At 37.3% G+C, this 21,993-nt stretch overlaps 1 protein-coding gene and 1 pseudogene across 2 annotated transcripts in view; one reads left to right on the top strand and one right to left on the bottom strand.

Moving 5' to 3' along the window:
* The window catches only part of PCYT1A (phosphate cytidylyltransferase 1, choline, alpha), a 51,991-nt gene that overhangs the window by 17,610 nt on the left and 12,388 nt on the right, over positions 1-21,993 (bottom strand). The window contains exon 2 of the mRNA XM_008064240.2: positions 9,517-9,643. Within this exon, the coding sequence (XP_008062431.1) occupies positions 9,517-9,633 (117 nt within the window). The 5' untranslated portion in view covers positions 9,634-9,643. The remainder of the gene's footprint in view (positions 1-9,516; positions 9,644-21,993) is intronic.
* LOC103266612 overlaps positions 10,820-21,993 on the top strand; it is a 12,105-nt pseudogene continuing 931 nt past the window's right edge. The window contains exons 1-2 of the transcript XR_002482319.1: positions 10,820-10,828; positions 21,316-21,838. The product of XR_002482319.1 is annotated as an elongation factor 1-alpha 1 pseudogene (transcript). The remainder of the gene's footprint in view (positions 10,829-21,315; positions 21,839-21,993) is intronic.

Raw genomic sequence — 21,993 nt, 5'->3', positions numbered from 1 at the left:
TGTGGGCTCAGGCAATCCTCTCACCTCAGCCTCCCAAAGTGCTGGGATTATAGGCATGAGCCACTGTGCCCGGCCTACCCACATCTTTAAAATTAAAAAAATAAAATAAAAAGAATTCACCAATGAAATTATCTGGGCCTGGACTTGTCTTTGTCGGAAGATTTTTAACTCATTAATTCAATTTTTAAAAATTTAATATAGGTCTATTAAGATTTTCTGCTTTTTCTTGGGTCAGTTTTGGTAATTTGTCTCATTCTAGAAATTTGTCTATTTCATCCAAATTGTCAAATTTTTTAGCATGAAGTTGTTCATAGTATTCCTTTCTAATCCTCTTAATTTCAATACAGTCATAGTAAATATTTAGTTATAAACTGATCACATTATGATTAGGCTGAATCCGGAGACTGGAAAGATACTGTTTTGTTTTATTTTTGTATAAGGATATTTAAAATTACGCTTTAACATTAAAACATGTATTTTTTTAAATCACTTATATAAGTTTAGCTTAAGATATGCTAAAGATATATGTGAAAACATTCATTTTTAGAATATATGTATGTGTCTATGTGTATTTATATCCTTCTTTGGAACACTTTTAAAAAGAGATAACAACAGACAACCTAAATCTTCAATTTTTTCATGTTAGCAGAGATTTCCCTATATATTAGAGAAAACAGTCTATCCTCTAGAAGTTAGTACACAAAGAGATGTTCAACAGTAATTTGCATTTCTAAAAGTATATACTTATTAACAAAATAATACATATTAACACAGTCTATGATCCCACAGATATAAAGGTCAAAAACAGGGAAAAGTAATATACGATAAATAGAAGCCAGAGGACAAAGAAGAAATTTGGGGAAAGAGGACACTGACTAGCAGGGGGCATGAGGGAATCTTCTGGTGGTACTGGTGATTACATGGATATATATATATGTAATCCACGTATAGATTTGGGTACTCTACTGTGTTAAGTTATACATTAAGAAACAAAAGGCATTTGGCAAGAAAAAGGAATAAATACTGATACATATTACAACATGTATAAACCTTGAAAACATTATGACAAGTAAAAGAAGTCAGTCCAAAAAAACATATATCATATGATTCTTTTTATGTATAATGTCCAGAATAGGCAAATCAATAGTTACCTTGGGTTAGCAGGGTTGGGGGAAATAAGAGTAACTACTAATTTGTATAGGGTTTTTCTTTAGGGTGATGAAAATGAACATACTAAAAACCACTTAATTTTATACACTTTAAATGGACATGTGAATTATAATGGCATGTAAATAAAGCTCAGATATATATGAAGCAAACAGGATAAAAGGCCAGCCCTACTGTATTTCTGAAAATTAATATCAATGGTGTGGAGTCAGTTATTAAATATTCAGCAATTTTGTAGGCTAGCTATTTAACCATTGGTAACAAAATCAGTCATAGAAATTAGCAAATGCTACATATCTGAGGGTTTTTTTTTCCCTCAATGAGTCAGTTTATCAGTACACCACTGGTTAATTCACATACTTAGAAAGAGGTCAGTTCATAGGGAGGAAGAAATAGACTTGTGGACTTTGCCATTCATGTTGCAGTGAGAGTAGAAAAAGGATCAGAAGAAAATATTTTTGTGAAAAAGGATAGGTAGGACATAGTAAAATGAAAAATAAGTGGTTGCTTGAGAAAGAGAGTTTACATTAACTGAGTTTTTGAACTAAGGGAAATAAGATTGTGGTACCATTAGCAAGAATAGAATTTAAATTTAAAAAGGAGTTGATTCCTGGATAACTTATTCATCTTTGAGCTGAGATAATATCAGGACATCAAAGAAATTTCAAAAAGTATGTTTGAGTATGTTGACATTATACTCAAGAAGGTCAGTGGTGAAGATGACAAAATAAAATCAAATTTTTAAGAGAAAACACATGAAAAAACTAATGGCTGAAGAAAAAATCCTGAGTGACTAGAGGGCTGGAGGAGCCTGAAGATGTTGGAGAGGCTTAAGGAGAACTCTGAAAAAGGTGGGTCATAGAGATGAAGGAATAATTTCAAAGACAGGGATTTTCATAATTGTTAAATGTTCCAGGGAGAGCAAAGAAAATAAGAACTAGGAAAATCTTTGAATAAAGGGATTCAAATAACTATTATAGTGACCTTCTAGGACATATTAGTGAAAATTAGAATAGCAGTGCCTTTAAGAAAACTGACAAAGAAACAGATTAGTTATAATCCCTCATTAGGACATGTAGCCATACAGAGAATAAGAAAAACAGAAAGGTATCTAGAAGACAGAAGAATCAAGTAGCAGTTTTTTTAAAGTTGAGGAAATCAGTGTATGTCTACGATGGAGGAAAAGGAGTCAAGGAAAAAACATAATTTATGAAGCAAGAGTTTAGAAGAGTGGTAGGGAATGGTCTCAAGGAGTACATGGGGAGCAGCTGTAAATACAGATGAGGGTCCCCCTCTGGCCCGCCACTCACCTCCTGCTGTGTGACCCAGTTCCTAACAGGCCATGAACCAGTACTGTGGGGGGTTGGGTTGGGACCCTCATATTAGAGCATCAGTAAGTGATTAAAGGAACTATTCAGCACTATATTCAGCCCAGGTCAAGCTAGAAACTTTAATCTTTAGAAAGTCAATTAATACATTCTGGAAGAGAAACAAAGAATTAATAGAAACTGCAAAAGATCTAGCATTTGGCCCTGGTGAATGGAAGAGAGGCAGAAAGGGAACTGAATTAAGGAGACCAAAGGATTTAAACAGTTTTTCAAGGAAGATATACAAATGACCAGCAAATACATGTAAGGATGTTCAACAGTATTAATCAGGGAAATACAAATCAAAATCACAATGGCATACTACTTCATACCAACCAGGATGGCTATAAGCAAAAAGACAAGAACAGCCTTGGAAAGAATGTAGAAAAATTAGAACCTCCATACGTTGTTACTGTGAATATAAAATGGTGTGCAACTTTGGATAATAGCTCCTCAAAATGTTAAACATAGAATTACCATATGACCAAAATTTATACTCATAGGTATTCAGCCATGAGAACTGAAAACAAGTATTTTTTTTTAAAGAGCTTGTACATGAAAAATGTTTTTAGCAGCATTATTCATAATAACCAAAAAGTAGAAACGACTCAAATGTCCATCAGGGAATGAATAAACAAAATGGTGTGTCTGTACAATAAAATATAGTCCCCCTATAAAAAGGAATAAAATACTGATACATGCTCCCATCTGGATGGATCTTGAAAACATTATGCTAAACAAAAGAAGTCAGGCACAAAAGGTCACATATTGTAGAATTTCATTTACATTTGATGTTCAGAAGAGGCAAGTCCATAGAGACAGAAAGTAGATTACTGGTTACCAGGGGTGGAGGGAGGAGTAATGGGGATTACTAATCCTACCCTGCTAATGAGCCTGGGGGGATTTCTTTTTGAGGTGATCAAATGTTCTGGAATTAGTTGTGATGGTTGCACAATACTGTGAATATACTATAAACCACTGAATTGTATAACATAAAATAGTAAAAATGATGAATTTTACATTATGTGAATTCTGTCTCAATTTTAAAAGACATATCAAGTATCCTATTTTTCAAATTGTTTCTTCAACTTGCTCATACACTGTATATGTTCCCAGGTTGAGGACAAATGCAGCTGTTCCTCCTGGCTGGGTTTTATGCTGAATCAGTTTCTCCTAAGTATAGAGAATGAAACCTAAGTTTCTGTAGCTACAACAAAGCCGCAAAACCTTTCTTTCTAGGGTTGTCTCCAGTTAGAATTGGTAGTATTTTTTATTTTATTTATTTATTTTTAAAATTTTGTGTGTGGTCTCAAACTCCTGGGCTCAAGCAATCCTCCTTGGCTCAGCCTCCCAAAGTGCTGCAATTACAGGCATAAGCCACCACACCAGTGAGAATAGGTAGTATTTTTTTAAAAAAAACAAAACACCCTGTTATTTGCTTCTCAGAGAACAGTGTCTCTGAAAAGCTGAGATTTATAAAAGTAGTACTAAATACTTCTACTTACTTCAAAAACTTAGATCTAAATCCTAGCTCTATCACTTAATAGCCATCAAATCACAGCAAGTTTTAAAGCTTTCATTTCATCTTCTATAAAATAGAAGATAATAATACCTGCCCCATAAGTTTACTATGAGGAGTAAATAAAATAGCATCTGCAAAGTAACTAGCACAAGCTTACACTCACATATAGCAGGCACTCAACAAATTCAGTTCATCATCGTTAGCCCATTTCCTTCCCTAATCTTCAGAACACAGGTTTCAACATACTAACAAAATTAATTAAATTGTATTAATCTAAGAGGCTGGTTTGTAAACCTTGTATAAAGTTTCAAGATTTATGCATCTAAAAATTATAACTAATAACAGCAATCAACCTTTCCCAAATTATGAATCATTTCTGAATGCAATATTGCTTCCATAACAACCTTTTCCTGACTATATTCATACACACTAATGATTTCTCAACATTTTAGTGAAAGAGAAGAAATTATGGTGTCCATACTAGTAGGGAAATGGAGAGAACTCAAATAATATGAGACTACAACTTGATATTGGCTTCCCAGTGCTCTTTTTATTCTCTAAAGATTCTTAAAATATTTTTTAGCAAAAAGTTCCCAAATGCTACGGAAAATATTTCCCTTTCATCCAAACATTTTGTACTAATGGTAACAGGTCCTCCTGGGACCCCAATTATTTGAATAATGCCAGGGGAAAAGCTATAGAGTCAAGAGGAACACCATAGAGTGTGAGAAAGACAGGGAACAGAGCACAAAGACTCCACTCCCTGGATATCTGTGTAAAAAAGAAAGAAAAGAAAAGCAATAATCCTCCCTGACTACTGGTGCCATTTCAATTAATATAAAAAAAATGAGCTCATCTATTGAATTACTATTTGGAGGTCTCATAGGCCTTCTAAATTGAACTTGTACTAAATTAAGCTCTTTGTCTTCCTCCTAAACCTGCTCTTCCTCCTGTATTTCTTGTCTCAATGAGAAGCACTCCATCTGTACAATCTACCTAAGACTGAAACCTAGGAATCATCCTTAACACTTCTCGTCCTCTGCATCCCAGTAGTCTCCAGGAATTCCTGAATTTACCTCTTAAACACTTTAAAAATTTCTCATACTCTCTGTATCTACTGTCAAACTATCATCATCCCCAACTGGATCAGTACAGCAATCTCACAACTAGTATCTCTGGCTTCTATCTATCCCTGTTTCAACTCATCCTTTCCAAAGCAATCAGGATTATCTTCCTAAATTGTAATCCTGACCACATTACTACAAACTTCTTAGCACAGCATATAGGATCCTTCACAACAAGGACCTTGCTTACATCTTCTACTGCAGATCCTTGTTCTGAACTTTAAGCTCCAGCAATATTACTTCTAGTTTGCTAAACATTATTATTTCACACTTCTAAACTTCTACTTTAACTCCTGTTCATTTCTTAAATTCCTATTTATCTTTTAAAGTTCAGCTCAGAAATAATTTCCTTGATAAAGATTTTCCCATAACACTGACCCATCTCTTGATCAAAGTCAATTTCTTGCTCCCCTAGACAGTCATCGTACCTCTAACTTCCTTCTATTTGGCACTTTTCACACTATATATTATTATTGTTGCTGCTGTCTTCACCTACTTGTTTGTGAATTTCTCAAGATCAAGGTCATTTTTTCATCTTTGCATCTCTAAAGCATAGCAACTGGCATGTAGAAGTTATCAATGTATGTCAGTTGAAATAAGACTGTAAGATTTACTTAGCCATAAGCAGAACTGTGGCCAATTTCCCCCACAGTTTAGGTACTTTGTGACTCATTCATACATATGATAAACATTAAGATATGCTAAATGTCTTATTTTTTGTAAATATTTCTGTGATCCTTTTGGTTGTAGCTTAAAAACATGTGTATCAGTAAATTCTTTATATTAATAAACAAAATAGCCATAAAGTTATTTCTTAACTTTTCTTCCTTAATTCTTTTCTCTCTTCTATTCCTTTCATCCTGACCCACCAACTCAAGCTACCAAATACTTGGTGATCCTTTCTATTCCTTTTCCTGCTTGCAGAGAAAGCAATTTTCTAAAGCTAAAAAGCTCTAAACTGTAGAACTCTATACTATGCTTGTATCTCTCAAAGAGAAAGTCTTGTTTATCTTTACACTCCTAACACCTACTGCCATGCTATTGCATTGCAAATATGCAATAAAATCTTGTTTACCCAACCCAAATATCAACTGGTGGGTAAATAAATAAAAAGTGGTATATGATATATGATTGAATGCTATTTGGCAATAAAAAGAAATGAATTACTTATACATGCTACAACATGGATGAATCTTGACAACATCTTCAATGAAAGAAGCCAGCCAGAAAAGATCACCTACTGTATGACGTCATTTGTATGTAATATCCAGATAGGCAAATTCATAGAGACAGAAAATAGGTTCGTGATTTCCAGAAGCTGGGGAGGTTAAGAAGAAGTGGGCAGTGATTGCTATGGGTACAAGGCTTCTTTTTGGGGTGGTAAAAATATTCTAAAATTGGGCTGAGTGTAGTGGCTCCCACCTACAATCCCAGCACTTTGGGAGGCTGAGGCACAAGGATTGCTTGAGCCCAGGAGTTCAAGACCAGCCTGGGCAACATAGCAAGACCACATCTCTACAAAAAATTTAAAAATTAGGTGGGCATGGTGGTGCACAACTATAGTCCCAGCTACTTGGGAGACTGAGGTGGAAGGAGCACCTGAGCTCAAGAGGCTGAGGCTTCACTGAGCTGTGATCATGCCTCTGCACTCCAGCCTGGACAACAGAGTGAGACCCTGACTCAAAAAAAAAAAAAAATCACAAAATTGGTGCCCACCACATCATCTCTTTAATCTGAATTATCTAAGAAATATTCAGAAATTAACAATGCCCTGTTCCGTAGATTGCTGAGTTATTTTCTCAGCTTATTTGCTATGGTAGGGGTGGCCAACATTTTTTGCTTCCCTGGGCAGCATCGAGTAATCTTTTGGCTTCCCTGGGTCATATAGAGTAAAGAGGAATTGTCTTGGGCTACACATAAATTATATAAAATAGTTAGTGTATATATATAATATGACTTCCTTAATTTTTTCTTATAAAGTTTAGAAAAAGGAGAACAATATAAAACTATTGGGAAATTTGATCTTATTTTTGTAAAACTAATCTATCAATATCTGGCTTGATGGAAGCGGTCACAATTCTCAGTGAGTTCTCAAGATACTCATCAGAAATGTGTGCTCAAATTTTGCTCTTCATGTGCTTCATAACTGAAGATAGCTGCTCACAAATGTATGTGCTGCCAAAAACCAATGTAAGGCATAATTGTGAACTTAAAAAATGGAACTACACATGGGATCATGCATAAAATACACACTAAAAAACACATGATGTTAAAAGATTTTGTGGGGTCGCATGACTAGCTGTCGTAGGCTACATGCAGCCTGCAGACCATAGGTTGGACATGCCAGTGCTATGGTATGCACAATAATGGTCCCCTGAAGATGTACATATCACTGGACGTGATAGCTCATGCCTGTAATCCCAGCACTTTGGGAGGTAGAGGCAAGAGGATTGCCTGAACTCAGGAGTTCAATACTAGCCTGGGCAACTTGGTAAGACCTTGTCTCTACAATAAATCAAAAAACTACCCAGGCATGGTGGCGTTTGCCTGTAGTTCCAGCTACTTGGAAGACTGAGGCGGAAGGATTGCCTGAGTCCAGCAGGTCAAGGCTGTGGTGGGTGTGCACGTGCCACTGCACTCCAGCCTGGGCAACAGAATGAAACTCAACTCAAAAAAAAAAAAAAAGATGTACACATCCATTCCCTGGAACCCATGACTACATAACCTTACATGAAAAAGAGGGCTATGTAGATGTGATTAAATTAAGGATTTTGAAACAGGAGGATTATCTTAGTTTATCTGGATGTGCCCAATGTAATTCCAAGAGTTCTCATAAGTGAAAAGAGGAGGTAGAAGAGTCAGAATCTGAGGTGTGATGACAGAAGCAGTGGCCAGAGTGATGTAATTGCTAACTGGTGCCAAGAGCAAAGCAATGTGGACACCCTCTAGAAGCGAAGGGGCAAGAAAATGGATTCTCCCCCAGAACTTCCAGCCTGCCAACACCTTGATTTCAGCTAAAATCCATTTCATACTTCTAATCTCCAAGAATGTAAGATAATATATTTATTCTATTTTAAGTCACTAGATTTGTGGTAATTTGTTGAAACAGCAAAAAGAAACTAATACACTTGCTCCTACCAATATCATCAATATCAGGCCTGGAGGTATATTCCTCCATTTGTGGAGTTCAGTTGCTTGTTATTGCTCAAGATAGAGTATTGGTTTGGAACAACTATTGTTTCAGAGTAGAAATGCTTTCCCCTTCAGGCTAGGAAGCTCTACAGTTGATCAGTGGAAACTGCAGTTTGATTCAATGGCAAATGGTCAACAGGGCATGATGGCTCACACATATAACCCTGGCATTTTGTGAAGCCAAGGTGGGAGGATCGCTTGAGGCCAGGAGTTTGAGACCAGCTTGGGCAACATAGTGAGATCCTGTTATTACCAAAAAAAAAAAAAATTAACCGGACATGGTGCCACATGCCTATAGTTCCAGCTACTCGGGAAGCTGAGGCAGGAATATCATATCATTTGAGCCCAGGGGTTCAAGGCCAGTGAGCTCTGATAGAGCTACTGCACTCCAACCTGGGCAACAGAGCCAGACCCCGTTTCTTAAAAATACATTTTAAAAACAGTTAATGATCAATACAGGTAAAGAAAACACAGAAACATATGATTCTGTCACTAGGATTTTGAAACATAGATTTCATAATAATACTGTGTGTCAATAGCAACTTCAATTGTGTATAAGTGCTTTTGACATGTTTTCAGGGGAAGCATTAAGAAGGGTACCAAACTGAGAAAGGATATGCAGTTTGCAATAGGGTCTTTCATCTAAGGCTTGGCAATAGTTAGGAAGTACAAAGATAATGTTCCAAAGATAGAGGAGCATAAGGTAGGCAATAATGGAAAAAAGTTCTCATCTAAGATATAACCAGTAATAGAGTGTAGGAATAAGATAGGGAGAAAGATAGTGAGACAAAGAACACCAGATACCAGGAGAGGATATAAAGATCAAATCATTGCCTGGAGCCCCAGTTTCTCTATTTCATTTGTTTGAATTTGATCTTTAGCCTAATACACAGTCTCCAAATTTCCCTAACGTTCTTTTTCCAAATCCAATGTAAAGCTCCTACAACTGAGCTGTAAATCACAATCTGGTAAGAAAGCATCAGATTTCCAACAGATGTGAAAACACACTTCTTATTCACACTAATCATTCTTTCCATTATTTAAGAAGTCTTGAAACACTGGTATCATCAATGTTATATCAGTTTCTACCCTCCCACTGCCAGTTAAGTGTCCAACAACAAAAAAAAATCTCTTCTTTACTTACAACTGCACAGCGTTGCATTTTTGAAGGAATTCCATCTTCTTCTGTTGCCCCATTGGGTCCGGGCATCTCTTTCCTCCTCTTCCTTGCATTGACTTTGGCTGAACATTGTGCATCCATCTTCTTTTAACTGGTCATACAAAGTAAAAAAGAATTTTTTTTCTTACTGGGATGGAAAGAAGTCTGTCACCAGTACTTCAGAGATGTTGACACTGATACACTCAGCAAAACATCAATTCTGTAACACATTTCACCAAGATGAGCCAATGACATCTGGCAAAAACAACAAAGCTTCACAAAACAAAGGATCTAGTAGAAATACTGAAATGCCTCTTTGTAGAACAATGGCCACAATTAATTGCCTGAACTCGAAAGTTATTCTCCTAACAATGGAAGCTATATACTAACTGCTAATTTTATACCCTGACTGCATGCAAAAGACTGGAATAACTTGGCAGAGAAAGATAGCTGTACAGACTTTACCACCACCCTTTATATCATCTCTGTCTGTACTACCTTTTAATGATAACAAATACATTATGCTACTCACAGCTTTCATAGAGCTTACTCTGAAACCTACAGAACATTTAGAGCTAAGAAACCCAGGCTTTGTTAAACCAGGATGTGATGATAGCCACTTTTTTTTTTTTTCCCAAACAAAATTTATTAGAGAAGGAAAAGAAGAGAGATAGAGACACGTGCTAGAGCTGGCATGGGCAAGAGAAACTGCTCCATCCCTTTTTGAAAAAGACTGTTTTTTCTATCTGCACCAAAGTCATACCTCTCACAAAGCCTTGTACCTGTCATACATCCAGGTATCTCAGAGATGATATAAAGGGTAGTACAGACTTTGGTGCAGACAGAGAAAAGAGGCTTTTTTAAAAAGTGGTGGCTAAGGCTAGGCTTGGTGGCTCAGCCTGTAATCCCAGCACTTTGTGAGGGCGAGGCAAGTGGATTGCCTGAGCCTACAGGTTCGAGGCCAGCCTGGGCAACTTGGCGAGGCCTCGTCTCTACAATAAATCAAAAATTAGCTGGGCATGGTAGCATGCACCTGTAGTTCTGGCTACTTGGAAGGCTGAGGTGGAAGGATCGCTGGAGCCCAGTAGGTTGATGCTGGGGTGGCCATGAGCATGCCACTGCACTCCAGCCTGAGCAATGGAGTGAGGCTCCAACTTAAAAAAAAAATTTTAAATAAAAATAAATTTAAAAAACATTTTTAAAGGGGGGGGTGGCTAGCACCAAGTCTTAGTTTAACGAAGTATGGATTTCTTAACTCTAAATGTTCTGTAGATTTCAGGTAAGCGCTATGAAAACTGTGAGTAGCATAATGTATGTTTTAAACATTTAAGTACTCATTTCCCCGTACTCTTTCAGTGTCTTAGCACCTCAAGTTTGTTCATAGTCTCCAGTTATTAAAATCCCATCCAGGCTTCTCCTTCCCTCAAAGGAAAACTTATTTATTACTGTCTCATTTAGCAGAGAACTTCTAGCAACTGGCTATCACAACAAAGTTCTATATCCAATGCTTCATGCTTAGACACTGACTTGTGCTAACTCTCTAACCGCCTACAGAGATGTTTGCATTTTTCTTGGGTAATACAATTTGCACAGGTAAATTACTTTCTTGAAAATGATTAAATTTAGGCATAAGCCAGAAGTTGAGGATAGGAAAATTTCTATAAACAATTGTCACCTCTGCCTAAGTGTATGGTACAGAAGAAAATCCTTAGCTGGAAAACAAACGCCAGACAGAATGAGAACATTCTACTCTGCCTTACTGTCCCTGATAAGCTCTCCTGAATGAGATGTTCATCTACACAACTGTAATTGTGCCTTACTCTCTCTCCTCCAGCTAAATTCCTCATGGCAACATGACAAGATCTACAAGAAACCTGGCCTAATTCTTAGAGACTGAAGGTGACACCCCATGAGTCACGGCTAGGTACTAGGCTGACATGAAAAAATGTCAGAGTCCAAAGTAAAATATGAACACCACCCAAAAACTTCCTTTCATCACAAATGCAAATTAAAATGGAAGAAGGGTAATATACATTTAGTACTAAATTTTTCCAGTGATAATGTTCAGAGCTTTTCTTCACTATTCTTATTAATTACTCTTTTAAAATATCCAGAGATCAGTACTCTCATCTCAGTGGTCTGAGTGGTCTATTAAAAATGTCTAATCAGTCCTATTAATGACAGTTTCTAATTTGCATAATACAAACCTCTGCTGTAAGTATTTGCTCAATTGTTCTCAGGGTAGAAAGATAAAATTCACGATGAAAAGTATAATCAGATAGTTGGCATCAGGCAAATCAATAATATCAGTCAATAATATGAGTACTTACTGTGCACAAAGTACTGTGTCACAATTCCTAAAGTACAAACTGAACCTGGAGAACATTATGTTAAGTAAAATAAGCCAGGCACAGAAACACAAATACCACAAATGACTTATGTGTAAAATACCACAAATTCACTTGTTTGTAGCATCTAAAAGAGCAAATCTCATAGAAGTAGAGAGTAGAATGGTGGTAACCAGAGGTTGAAGGAGGGAGGTGAAGGAGAAAAGGAAAGATGTCGATCAAAGACTACAAAACTCCAGTTAGAAAGCAGGAATAAGTTTTAGTGATCTATTGCACAGAATAGCAACTATAATAAATAACAATGAATTGTATATTTCACAATTGCTAAAAGAGCAGACTTCAAATGTTTTCAACAAAAAATGATAAGTATATAAGATGATGGATATATATATATAATGTAAATATGTATCAAAGCATCACATTGTACCTCATAATATATATAATTATTACTTATCAGTTAAAAAATAAGATACAAGCTATTTTCCCAAGGAGTTTTCAGTCAAGGCAAGGAAAACACAAGCAGAATTCCACCTTTAAAATGTTTATGATATAAAAATGTTCTTCAGGACTCTAAAACCATTGGGCAAAAGTTTGCTGAGGAACAGGATGCTTACAGTTTCAAAGCATCATCCATAGATTACTTACTAATTACAAAGGAGAAAGAATTACCTTGACAGCAGAAAAATCTCTTAGCAAAATTACCAATAGTGCTTCTTGATGAGAGGTACTGAGGACACAACATTATCTGCCAAAAATGTGTAACCTGCATCAATTTATGAGGAAGCAAGCAGACAAACCCTAATTTAAGGGCATTCTACAAGTCTGTATACTTCAAAAAAATGTCAATCATGAACAACAAGTAAAGGGTGAAAGACTGTTCCAGGTTAAAAGAGACTAAAGAGGGGCCAGGCATAGTGGTTCATCCCAACACTTGGGAGGCTGAGGCAGGAGGATTGCTTGAGGCTAGGAGTTTGAGATTAGCCCTGCAACTTAGCAGGACCCTGTCTCTACAAAAATAAAATAAAAAATAAAAATTAGTTGAGTATGATGGTATGCCCCGGTAGTTCCAGCTACTCAGGACCCTGAGGTAGGAGGATTGCTTGAGTCCAGGAGTTCGAGGCTACAGTAAGCTATGACTGTGCCACTGCACTCTAGTCTGGGCTATGGAGAGAGACTGTTCATAGATCTAAAAAAAGAAAGAGAGAGAGAGAGAGAGAGAGAAAGAGAGAAAGAGAGAAAGAAAGAAAGAAAGAAAGAGAAAGAAAGAAAGAAAGAAAGAAAGAAAGAAAGAAAGAAAGAAAGAAAGAAAGAAAGAAAGAAAGAAATCAAGTAGTTGATAGTTATTAGGACATCAGCAAAATTTGAATATGAACTGCAATTCAGATAATATGCACTGATGTTAAATTTTCTGAATTATTATCCTTTACCATCACCTTTTATATCACCTCTGCCTGCACTACCCTTTAATGATAAAAAATACATTATGCTACTCACAGTTTTCATAGAGCTTACCCTGAAATTTAGAACATTTAGAGTTAAGAAATCTATGCTTTGTTAAACCAAGATGTGGCGATAGCCTATTCCTTTTTTAAAAGACTCTTTTTTCTGCCTGCACCAAAATCATACCTTTCACAGTGCTTTGCTCCTGTCATACCTCCAGGTGTCCTAGAGATGATATAAAGGGTCGTGCAGACTTTGGTGCAGACAGAGAAAATATGTTGTAGATACAAGCTGTAGTATCTAGGGAAGAAAGGTCATGAGCTCTGCAACTCACTCTCAGCAAAAAAATAAAAAGAAGAATATGGATACCACAAAAGTTATTTTTAAAAATGTAACACAAATATGGCAAAATGTTATTAATGGATGAATCTAGGTGGGGCATAAGGGAGCTCATTTTAATATTCTTGCAACTTTTCTATCAAACTTATTTTTTAAACTTGTTTTACAAAATACAAATTTTAATTTAAAAAATACTCTGTAACAACTTCCTGCATAAATATGCCTTCATATAAGATTCTTTTGGGGGGTCTCTAAATACAGATTCCTTCATTTTCCTAACTCTTTAAGTCAGTGTCCATGCTTCATACATTCCAAGAATTATGTTTTCATGTTCTGAGTCTTGCAAGAAAGTAGGTAATAATAGCAACAGTCAAAACAATAGCTATCCTTTTTTTTTTTTAAATATTTACTATGTGCTGGGCACTGTGCTAGGTACTTTATACATTATTCTCATTTAACACTTCTAACCTGAGAAGCAAGTATTCTTAGCCCAATTTACAAATGAAAAAACTAAGGATCAGGGAGGTTAAGCAATCTACCCAAGAGATCACACAGCTAGTAAGTGGAAAAGCCAAGATATGGATCCAGACATGTCTAATTTTAAAGGCCTTACCACTATACTTTGCTATCTCCCAAGGATCCAGTATTTACTTATTTATTTATCTATTTATTTATATTTTAGAATTGTGGGGTATATGTGAGGATTTAGTATTTTTAAAAAGAAGCTGTCTCATCATCATTCCTACTGCTTCCTTCTATCAAGAACATTCTCAGCCGGGCTCGGTGGCTCAGCCTGTAATCCCGCGCCTTTGGGAGGCTGAGGTGAATGGATTGCCTGAGCCCGTGGGTTCGAGACCCGCCTGAGCAGCGAGACCTCATCTCTACAATAAATCAAAAAATCAGCTGGGCGTGGTTGCGCGCGCCTGTAATTCCGGCTACTTGGAAGGCTGAGGCGGAAGGATCGCCAGAGCCCAGCAGGTCGAGGCTGCGGTGGCCGGGAGCAGCCACTGCACTCCAGTCTGGGCGACAGAGTGAGACTCCAACTCAAAAAAAAAAAAAAAAAAAAAGAACATTCTCTCTATAGCACAAGCTTTTTAAGTTTTTGCAGACTTAAGCCAAGTTAGCCAAACTGAGTGGAATAAAAGGTCACAATTTCTTAATGGTAAAAAGGTCCTAGGATTAATCAAATAAAACTGACATGAATATTAGCCTGAATCAGAGGCTGCCAATCAGGCCGTTGTACAGACATGCAGATCTTGCACAGATGTACAGATCTTTCCTACTAAATGACTTTGCTAGAATTTCCTGATAAGCTTTCAACTTAAGCAATAAAGAATTATTTTACTTCTGACATTACAAATAGGCAGCCTTTTAAAGTCACCCGAACTTTTCATTCATGATACAAAATATTCTAAAGAGTGCCATGATAAACCAAGGAGATAAATGTCATATTTTCATCAGTTATTTCCCACAACTTCAAGTTAAAATCCCTTAATGCTTAATAGAGAAACACTTAACTTATCTAAAAATATGTTTATAGGAATTTCTCATAAGTCTTTGCCCTGTGTGTGTGGACATGTGTGTTATATTTTTCCAGCTTTATTGAGTTATAATTGACCTATAATAAATGCATTTAACGAGTCTTAACATATTTATACACCTGTGAATTCATCAAAATTAAGATAACATATCTATCACCCTCAAGTTTCCTCATGCCACTTTGTAATCCATCTCTCTCTCTCTATTCCAACTTTGCCTTGCTTTTTTTTGTAATATTGTGGCAAGATATACAAAAAAATTTGCTTTACTTTTTAACTGCTTATTTCTTAAATTACCAAATCATCTAGTCATAAGACTCAACTTTATCAGCCAAACACACAGTGAATATCACCATATTAGAAAGAAGCAAAAGCTCTTTTTTCTAAGAGTTAAAATACTGCCAGTGTGGTTGTCAAAGATATTTTAAAGCAAGGTGATACCTGGGGGTCTCTAGATCTTGTGACACTGGATATATTCCACTAGATTAAAAAAATCATAAACAAAAAATAATTCAAAATATTTTTTCAAATATCACAATGGGATTTGGGGCAAGAGAAATAAGTTGTCTGACTAGTCATTTAAAGCTAAAGCAAAATTCACAAACATAGAAAGAATCAAGGCAGCAATTATTAACATGCTACAAAGCCCTACCTGTATTTCAGCTGAGTACATACATTCTTCAACAAAATCTCTCATCCTTATATAAACACCTCTAATTAAATGTCTAAGGCAGAGAACATTTCTCAATTTTTTTAAACCACACTCCATTTTGAGAAATGTAAAAATCTTTAACCTCACACTGTCAGCATAGTGTTTGTTTGTTTTGAGTTGGAATCTCATTCTGTCGCCCAAGCAGAGTGCAGTGGCATGATCACAGTTACCACGGTCTCAACCTGCTAGGCTTAGGCAATCCTTCAGCCTCGGTTTTCCAAGGAGCTGAAACTACAGGCACGTGCCACCACATCTGGCTAATTTTTTGATTTGTTATAGAGATGAGGTCTTGCCAAGTTGCCCAGGCTGGTCTCCAACCCCTGGGCTCAGGCAATCCTCTTGCCTCAGCCTCCCAAAGTAATGGAATTACAGGTGTGAACAGCAAAGCATACTGATAAAGAGGGTCAAGCCCTAAAATCAGACTACCTAAGTATGAATCCCAACTCTACCACTTACTAGCCATGAGAATTTAGAAAAATTCCTTAATCTCTTCAAGCCTTAGTTGTATCATCTATCAAATGGGGTTCATATAGGATAATCCAGGTAAAGATACAGTTCAGTGCCTGGTACACAGTTAAATGCTAATAAATATTAGCTACTTTCATTATTTAGTAGTAATAACTGTCATTATCTGCCTTAAAGCTCATCTTCTGCATACCCCCATATCCAAAAACATTTTAAGTTTTCCTCCTATGATTACTATCACTAAAGTACAATTTTAATGTAAAAACATGGTAAATATGAAGTATGCTGTATCTTCCCTATCCCAATGCCTCCTCATTTAAGAATCACTGTTCTAGCAAGAACTTTGCTAGTGTCTGATGTTAAACAATGATGAAGAAAAACTGCTACTGCAACTAACAGTGACCACAACACCTCTGTGCCAAAAACATTTAAAAACTGTTAAAACTCTCTTAATGTGCATAATACTTTGACTTAGATGGGTATATAGTTTTGCCACCACTTTACATATGAGGAAACTGAGGCACAGAAGATAAAGTCATGCAAGTAGCAAGGGGTGAAGCTAGGAATCAAATTCAGTTAGTCAGCTTCAGAATACACACCCTTTAACTACTACAGTATAGAATTCAATACCATACCATACCATACTATGCTATACTATATACTAGAAGGTAACTGCAGGTAACCATCTATAAATACTTGAATGCCTGCCGTGTTGGATAGGACAGAGACGTATTCTGTGAAAGTCCAGACAACAGAAAATGAATCACTGGTTGGAAGATGCAGAGACATAAATTTTAACTAAACATAATAAAAAGGTTTTTAGGTTGGGCATGGTGGCGCATGACTGTAATCCTAGGATGTTGACACCAGAGGATTACTTAAGCCCAAGAGTTTGAGACCAGCCTGGACAACATAGTGAGACTCTGTCTCAAAAATAAACAAATAAATGCCTTTTTACAAATGACAGCTATCTGAAAAAGGGACTGAGTTACCTCAGGAGGCACCGCATTTTGTCACACCAAGACATTCAATCACAGGTTTTCATTAGAGATAATGCTGCAGAAAAAGCTCCGAGTGAGGCATTGTGTAAAAATGCTTTCTGATTTATTTCAGAGACAAGACTGTAATAAACTAACATGTGGCAATATGTATAAATGCCAATTTACAAGTAAATTTAGTATGAAGTTTTGAGTAAGAGCCCACATTCCCCACTCTGTCCCACTCCATAAACTTAACAGTTGCACTGTTTGCTTTTATAAGCAGATATCTGCTTAGAAAATGTTTCATACAATAGTCTGTTGATTTTGGTTTGCACTAGGATGCAAAAGAAAGAAATCCTGCGCTTTCTGTGTGTCTTTATGGCGGCCCACATTGAATTGGGGAGTACACTTGTAGCTTGGGAATGCTGAATACTATGAGGGAAAACATTAATATGCTTTTCCTTATTTTTACAGTAACAAATTTGACAATTACTTTGGATCTATCACCTGTCATAACTGGCTGCTGCTTGTCATCCACACAACATCAGGATCTAAGACAAATGGACTGATGTCATCTTGAACTTCATTTGTTTTGACTGTGATTTATTTGGAGTGGAGGCATTGTTTTTTTCAAGAAAAATGTGTCATGTACATTGTCTAAAAATAAAATGCATTTAAACTCACTTGGCAGAATGTCTTTTAGTTTAAAGCATATTTAAACTAAATCCATCCTGTAGTGTTCCTGGAGAAGCTAAAGCCTGGTTGTAGGCCACTAGCCAGCCTAAAACTGTCATCACATAACTTCTGCAGTGGAAACTACTTCTGGAACTGGAATGTAAAAACCAAGAATTTTAATTCTGAGTTCCAGTAAAGGGAAAGACCATGCTCATAACAGTGCCAACATTCGAAGTGGAGCCTTATACATTTCATCACCTACAACGGAAGTAGTTAACTTTGGAAGAGAATACCAAGAGAATAAAAAGAGACTAATTCAGTTGAACAAAAAAAAAAAAAAGAAACAATCGTCCGTTGAAAGAACCTCCTGATAGTCTGAGTCACCACTGAATCTTTCATAAATAATGGAAGACAACAAAAGACAAGGAGACAAGAAATGGGCAAACGTTTTAATCGTTAAAAGAAAATTCCTAAAACTACACCTGAACCATTGTAGAAAAGGTGTTCTTCCCTCAACGTCTTCATTCCAGATCATATATTTTTATGACAAATGAACAAGAAAATAGCTGTGTTTCAAAACTGAAAGGCAGTCATAATTGTTGTTGGTATTTCTAATAGCTATCAAAGTTATTAGATGTTTCAGATGTTTTTCTCTGAAAGTATTATCAATGGTCTCAGACTTTAGGAAAGTTAATTTGAGATTTGGCTGAAGAATCTCTTGCCTATAGCTTCTCAGAATTGAGTAGTAACTAAAAAGAGTACATTTAAACATTTTCAGGGATAGGAGGGTCACTATCTCATAAGGAACCCATTTGAATAAGTAGGCTAACATCATGTCAATGCAATAACTATTAAAAGTTATTCTTCTCAGTTGGATGGCATCTGCCTTCTGAAATGGGCAGCTTCAACCCACTAGGACTGGTTGTGTACCATAAGACAAGAGTAAAAGCGTGTCACCTGCTCCATTTTATAGCCTTTAAGATATATGAAGATATAACTATCACGTTCCTCAAGTCTCCCCTTTCTATGGCTAACCATTTCCTATGACTGCTCCTCAAGATTTCTCCACCATTCTGCAATCTCTTCCAGACATACAGTATGTTTATACTCTTCCTAAACTGGATTCTCAGAAGTAAAACTAATGACCTCTAATTGGTCTAACAGAGAAGCAAACTACAGTGAGACTTTCTCCTTTTCTGGATATTACATATCTGAACCTAAAATACTTCCAAATAACAAGAAATTATCTGCTTTAGTCTGAAATCTCTCATGGCCAGGCGTGGTGGCTCACGCCTGTAATCTCAACACTTTGGGAGGCCAAGGCAGGAGGACTGCTTGATGCCAGAAGTTCGAGATCAGCCTGGGCAACTTAGCAAGACCTCTGTTTCTACAAAAGTTTTTAAAAAAATTAGCCAGTTGGTCAGGCTCGGTGGCTCAGACTGTAATCCCGTGCCTTGGGAGGCTGAGGTGAGTGGATTGCCTGAGCCCGCGGGTTCGAGACCCACCTGGGCAAGTTGGCAAGACCTCATCTCTACAATAAATCAAAAAATTAGCCGGGTGTGGTAGCGCACGCCTGTAATTCCAGCTACTTGGAAGGCTGAGGTGGAAGAATCGCTGGAGCCCAGTAGGTCGAGGCTGCGGTGGCCGGGAGTGGCCACTGCACTCCAGTCTGGGCGACAGAGTGAGACTCCAACTCAAAAAAAAAAAAAGTTAGCCAGTCGTAGTAGTATGCACCTGGACTACAGGCGCTACTACAGGACTACTCAGAAGGCTGAGACAGGAGGATCATTTGAACCCAGAAGGCAGAGGCTACAGTAAGCTATGATTGTGTCACTGCACTACAGCCTAGGATGACAAAGAGACCCTGTCTCTAAAAAAAAAAGAAAAAAAAATCATTCAAACATCTTTAAGAACAAAACCTTTTTCTTTTAACATTCGGATGGAAATATTTCTAAAATGTGCCACACAAGCCAGCCTTGGTGGCTCAGCCTGTAATCCCACGCCTTGGGAGGCTGAGGTTGAGTGGACTGCCTGAGCCCGTGGGTTCGAGACCTGCCTGGGCAGCTTGGCGAAACCTCATCTCTACAATAAATCAAAAAATTAACTGGGTGTGGTAGCGCGTGCCTGTAGTTCCGGCTACTCGGAAGGCTGAGGCGGAAGGATCGCCGGAGCCCAGCAGGTCGAGGCTGCAGCGGCTGGGAGCGGCCACTGCACTCCAGTCTGGGCGACAGAGTGAGACTCCAACTCAAAAAAATAAATAAATAAAAATAAAAATAAAATGTGCCACACACTGCTTTTACTGACAGTTCCTTTTTCTTGACAACACTGGCACTCTGGCTTTACTGGCTTTCAAGCTATATTAAGCATTCTATCATTTCTGTAATTCTTCTCTAGCTTTCATAAATCATTTTCTATGATCTTGGAAACTAAAGCAAAATTCTTGGAATTGTGTAAACCCCACTATATCATGGAATCCTCTCAAGCAGGGATCATGACTCGCTTCCTAATCCCAAGAATAGTTCCTTATAAGGAATGAGTGCTCAAAGGTTTGCTGAAATAATAAATGATTTGCATACTAAGTATAAATACTGATTCTACTATAGCACTCTAGTAAATACACTAGTGAAGAAATCTGCTTAAAATTAAGTGCTAGAACTCTGTGACGTCTATTTTGACCTACCTCAGAATGCAGTCCATAGTTCATCTAGACAAAGCATTCCTAGACTCCCACCAGTCAAGTTCAAGATATCACCAGTTTTCTAAGAAATCAGAGGTGGCTTAAATTAAGCATATTGCTATTTAAAACCCTTAAGCCTTTTCCATATGAATTACTCAAGCTAGAGATCCCTTATCCCATATCTGTGTACTTATTTGCCTGAGGATTATACATTTATTCCTTTTAAAGTTCATTTTGTTGGTTACAGTCTTGTTAAAATTTATGTTGGCTGATCTTTTTGTTGTTTTTAATCTGTGGAGATAATTTTAAGTCTTGAATGCCATCTATCATATTAGCTATTTATCACCACTTTACATAATCTATAAATTTGAAAGGCATGATTTTTATGTCTCTATGCAAGCCACTGCTGAAGACGTTGATGATGGAAGATATGTGTCATCACACACCAATGTACTAGAACCCTCTCTCCTCATTGAGATCCACCCTTAATACTTTTTAGGCTAGTACAGCATAAAACACAATGGAGTTTATCTTTAAAAAATAGAATGTACTCAGATTCACAATGAGTTTGCCGCCAAAGCACACATGTCGTGAAAACCACCCGTAAAAGCCAAAACGGGAAAAGGAAAGACTCACTCAACATACCGTCATTGGACAGGTAGATTTGGGCAAGTCTACCACTATAGCCATCTGATCTATAAACATGGTGGCATCAAAAAAAGAACCACTGAGAAAATTGAGGACACTGCTAAGACGGGAAAGGGCTCCTTCAAGTATGCCTGGGTCTTGGATAAACTGAAAGTGGAGCATGAACGTGGTATCACCATTGATATCTCCCTGTGGAAATTTGAGGCCAGCAAGTACTACGTCACTATCATTGATGCCCCAGGACACAGAGACTTCATCAATAACATAATTACAGGCTCATCTCAGGCTGACTGTGCTGTCCTGATTGTTGCTGCTGGTGTTGGTGAATCTGAAGCTGGTATCTCCAAGAATGGGCAAATCCATGAGCACGCCAGCCCTTCTGGCTTACACACTGAGTGTGAAACAGCTAATTGGTTGGTGAAAACAAAATGGATTCCACAAAGCCAGCCTACAGTCAGAATAGATATGAAAACATTGTTAAGAAAGTCAGCACAAGCTGGGCTCGGTGGCTCAGCCTGCAATCCTGCGCCTTTGGGATGCTGAGGTGAGTGGACTGCCTGAGCCCGCAGGTTCGAGACCCATCTGGGCAACTTGGCAAGACCTCATCTCTACAATAAATAAAAAATCAGCCGGGCATGGT

This window comes from Carlito syrichta, unplaced genomic scaffold (genome assembly GCF_000164805.1).
Source record: "Carlito syrichta isolate Samal-C Ts95f unplaced genomic scaffold, Tarsius_syrichta-2.0.1 Scaffold307240, whole genome shotgun sequence".
In the NCBI taxonomy this organism is placed as follows: domain Eukaryota; kingdom Metazoa; phylum Chordata; class Mammalia; order Primates; family Tarsiidae; genus Carlito; species Carlito syrichta.
The sequence above is the reverse complement of the archived record's forward strand: the minus strand, read 5'-3'. Positions and strand labels throughout refer to the sequence as shown.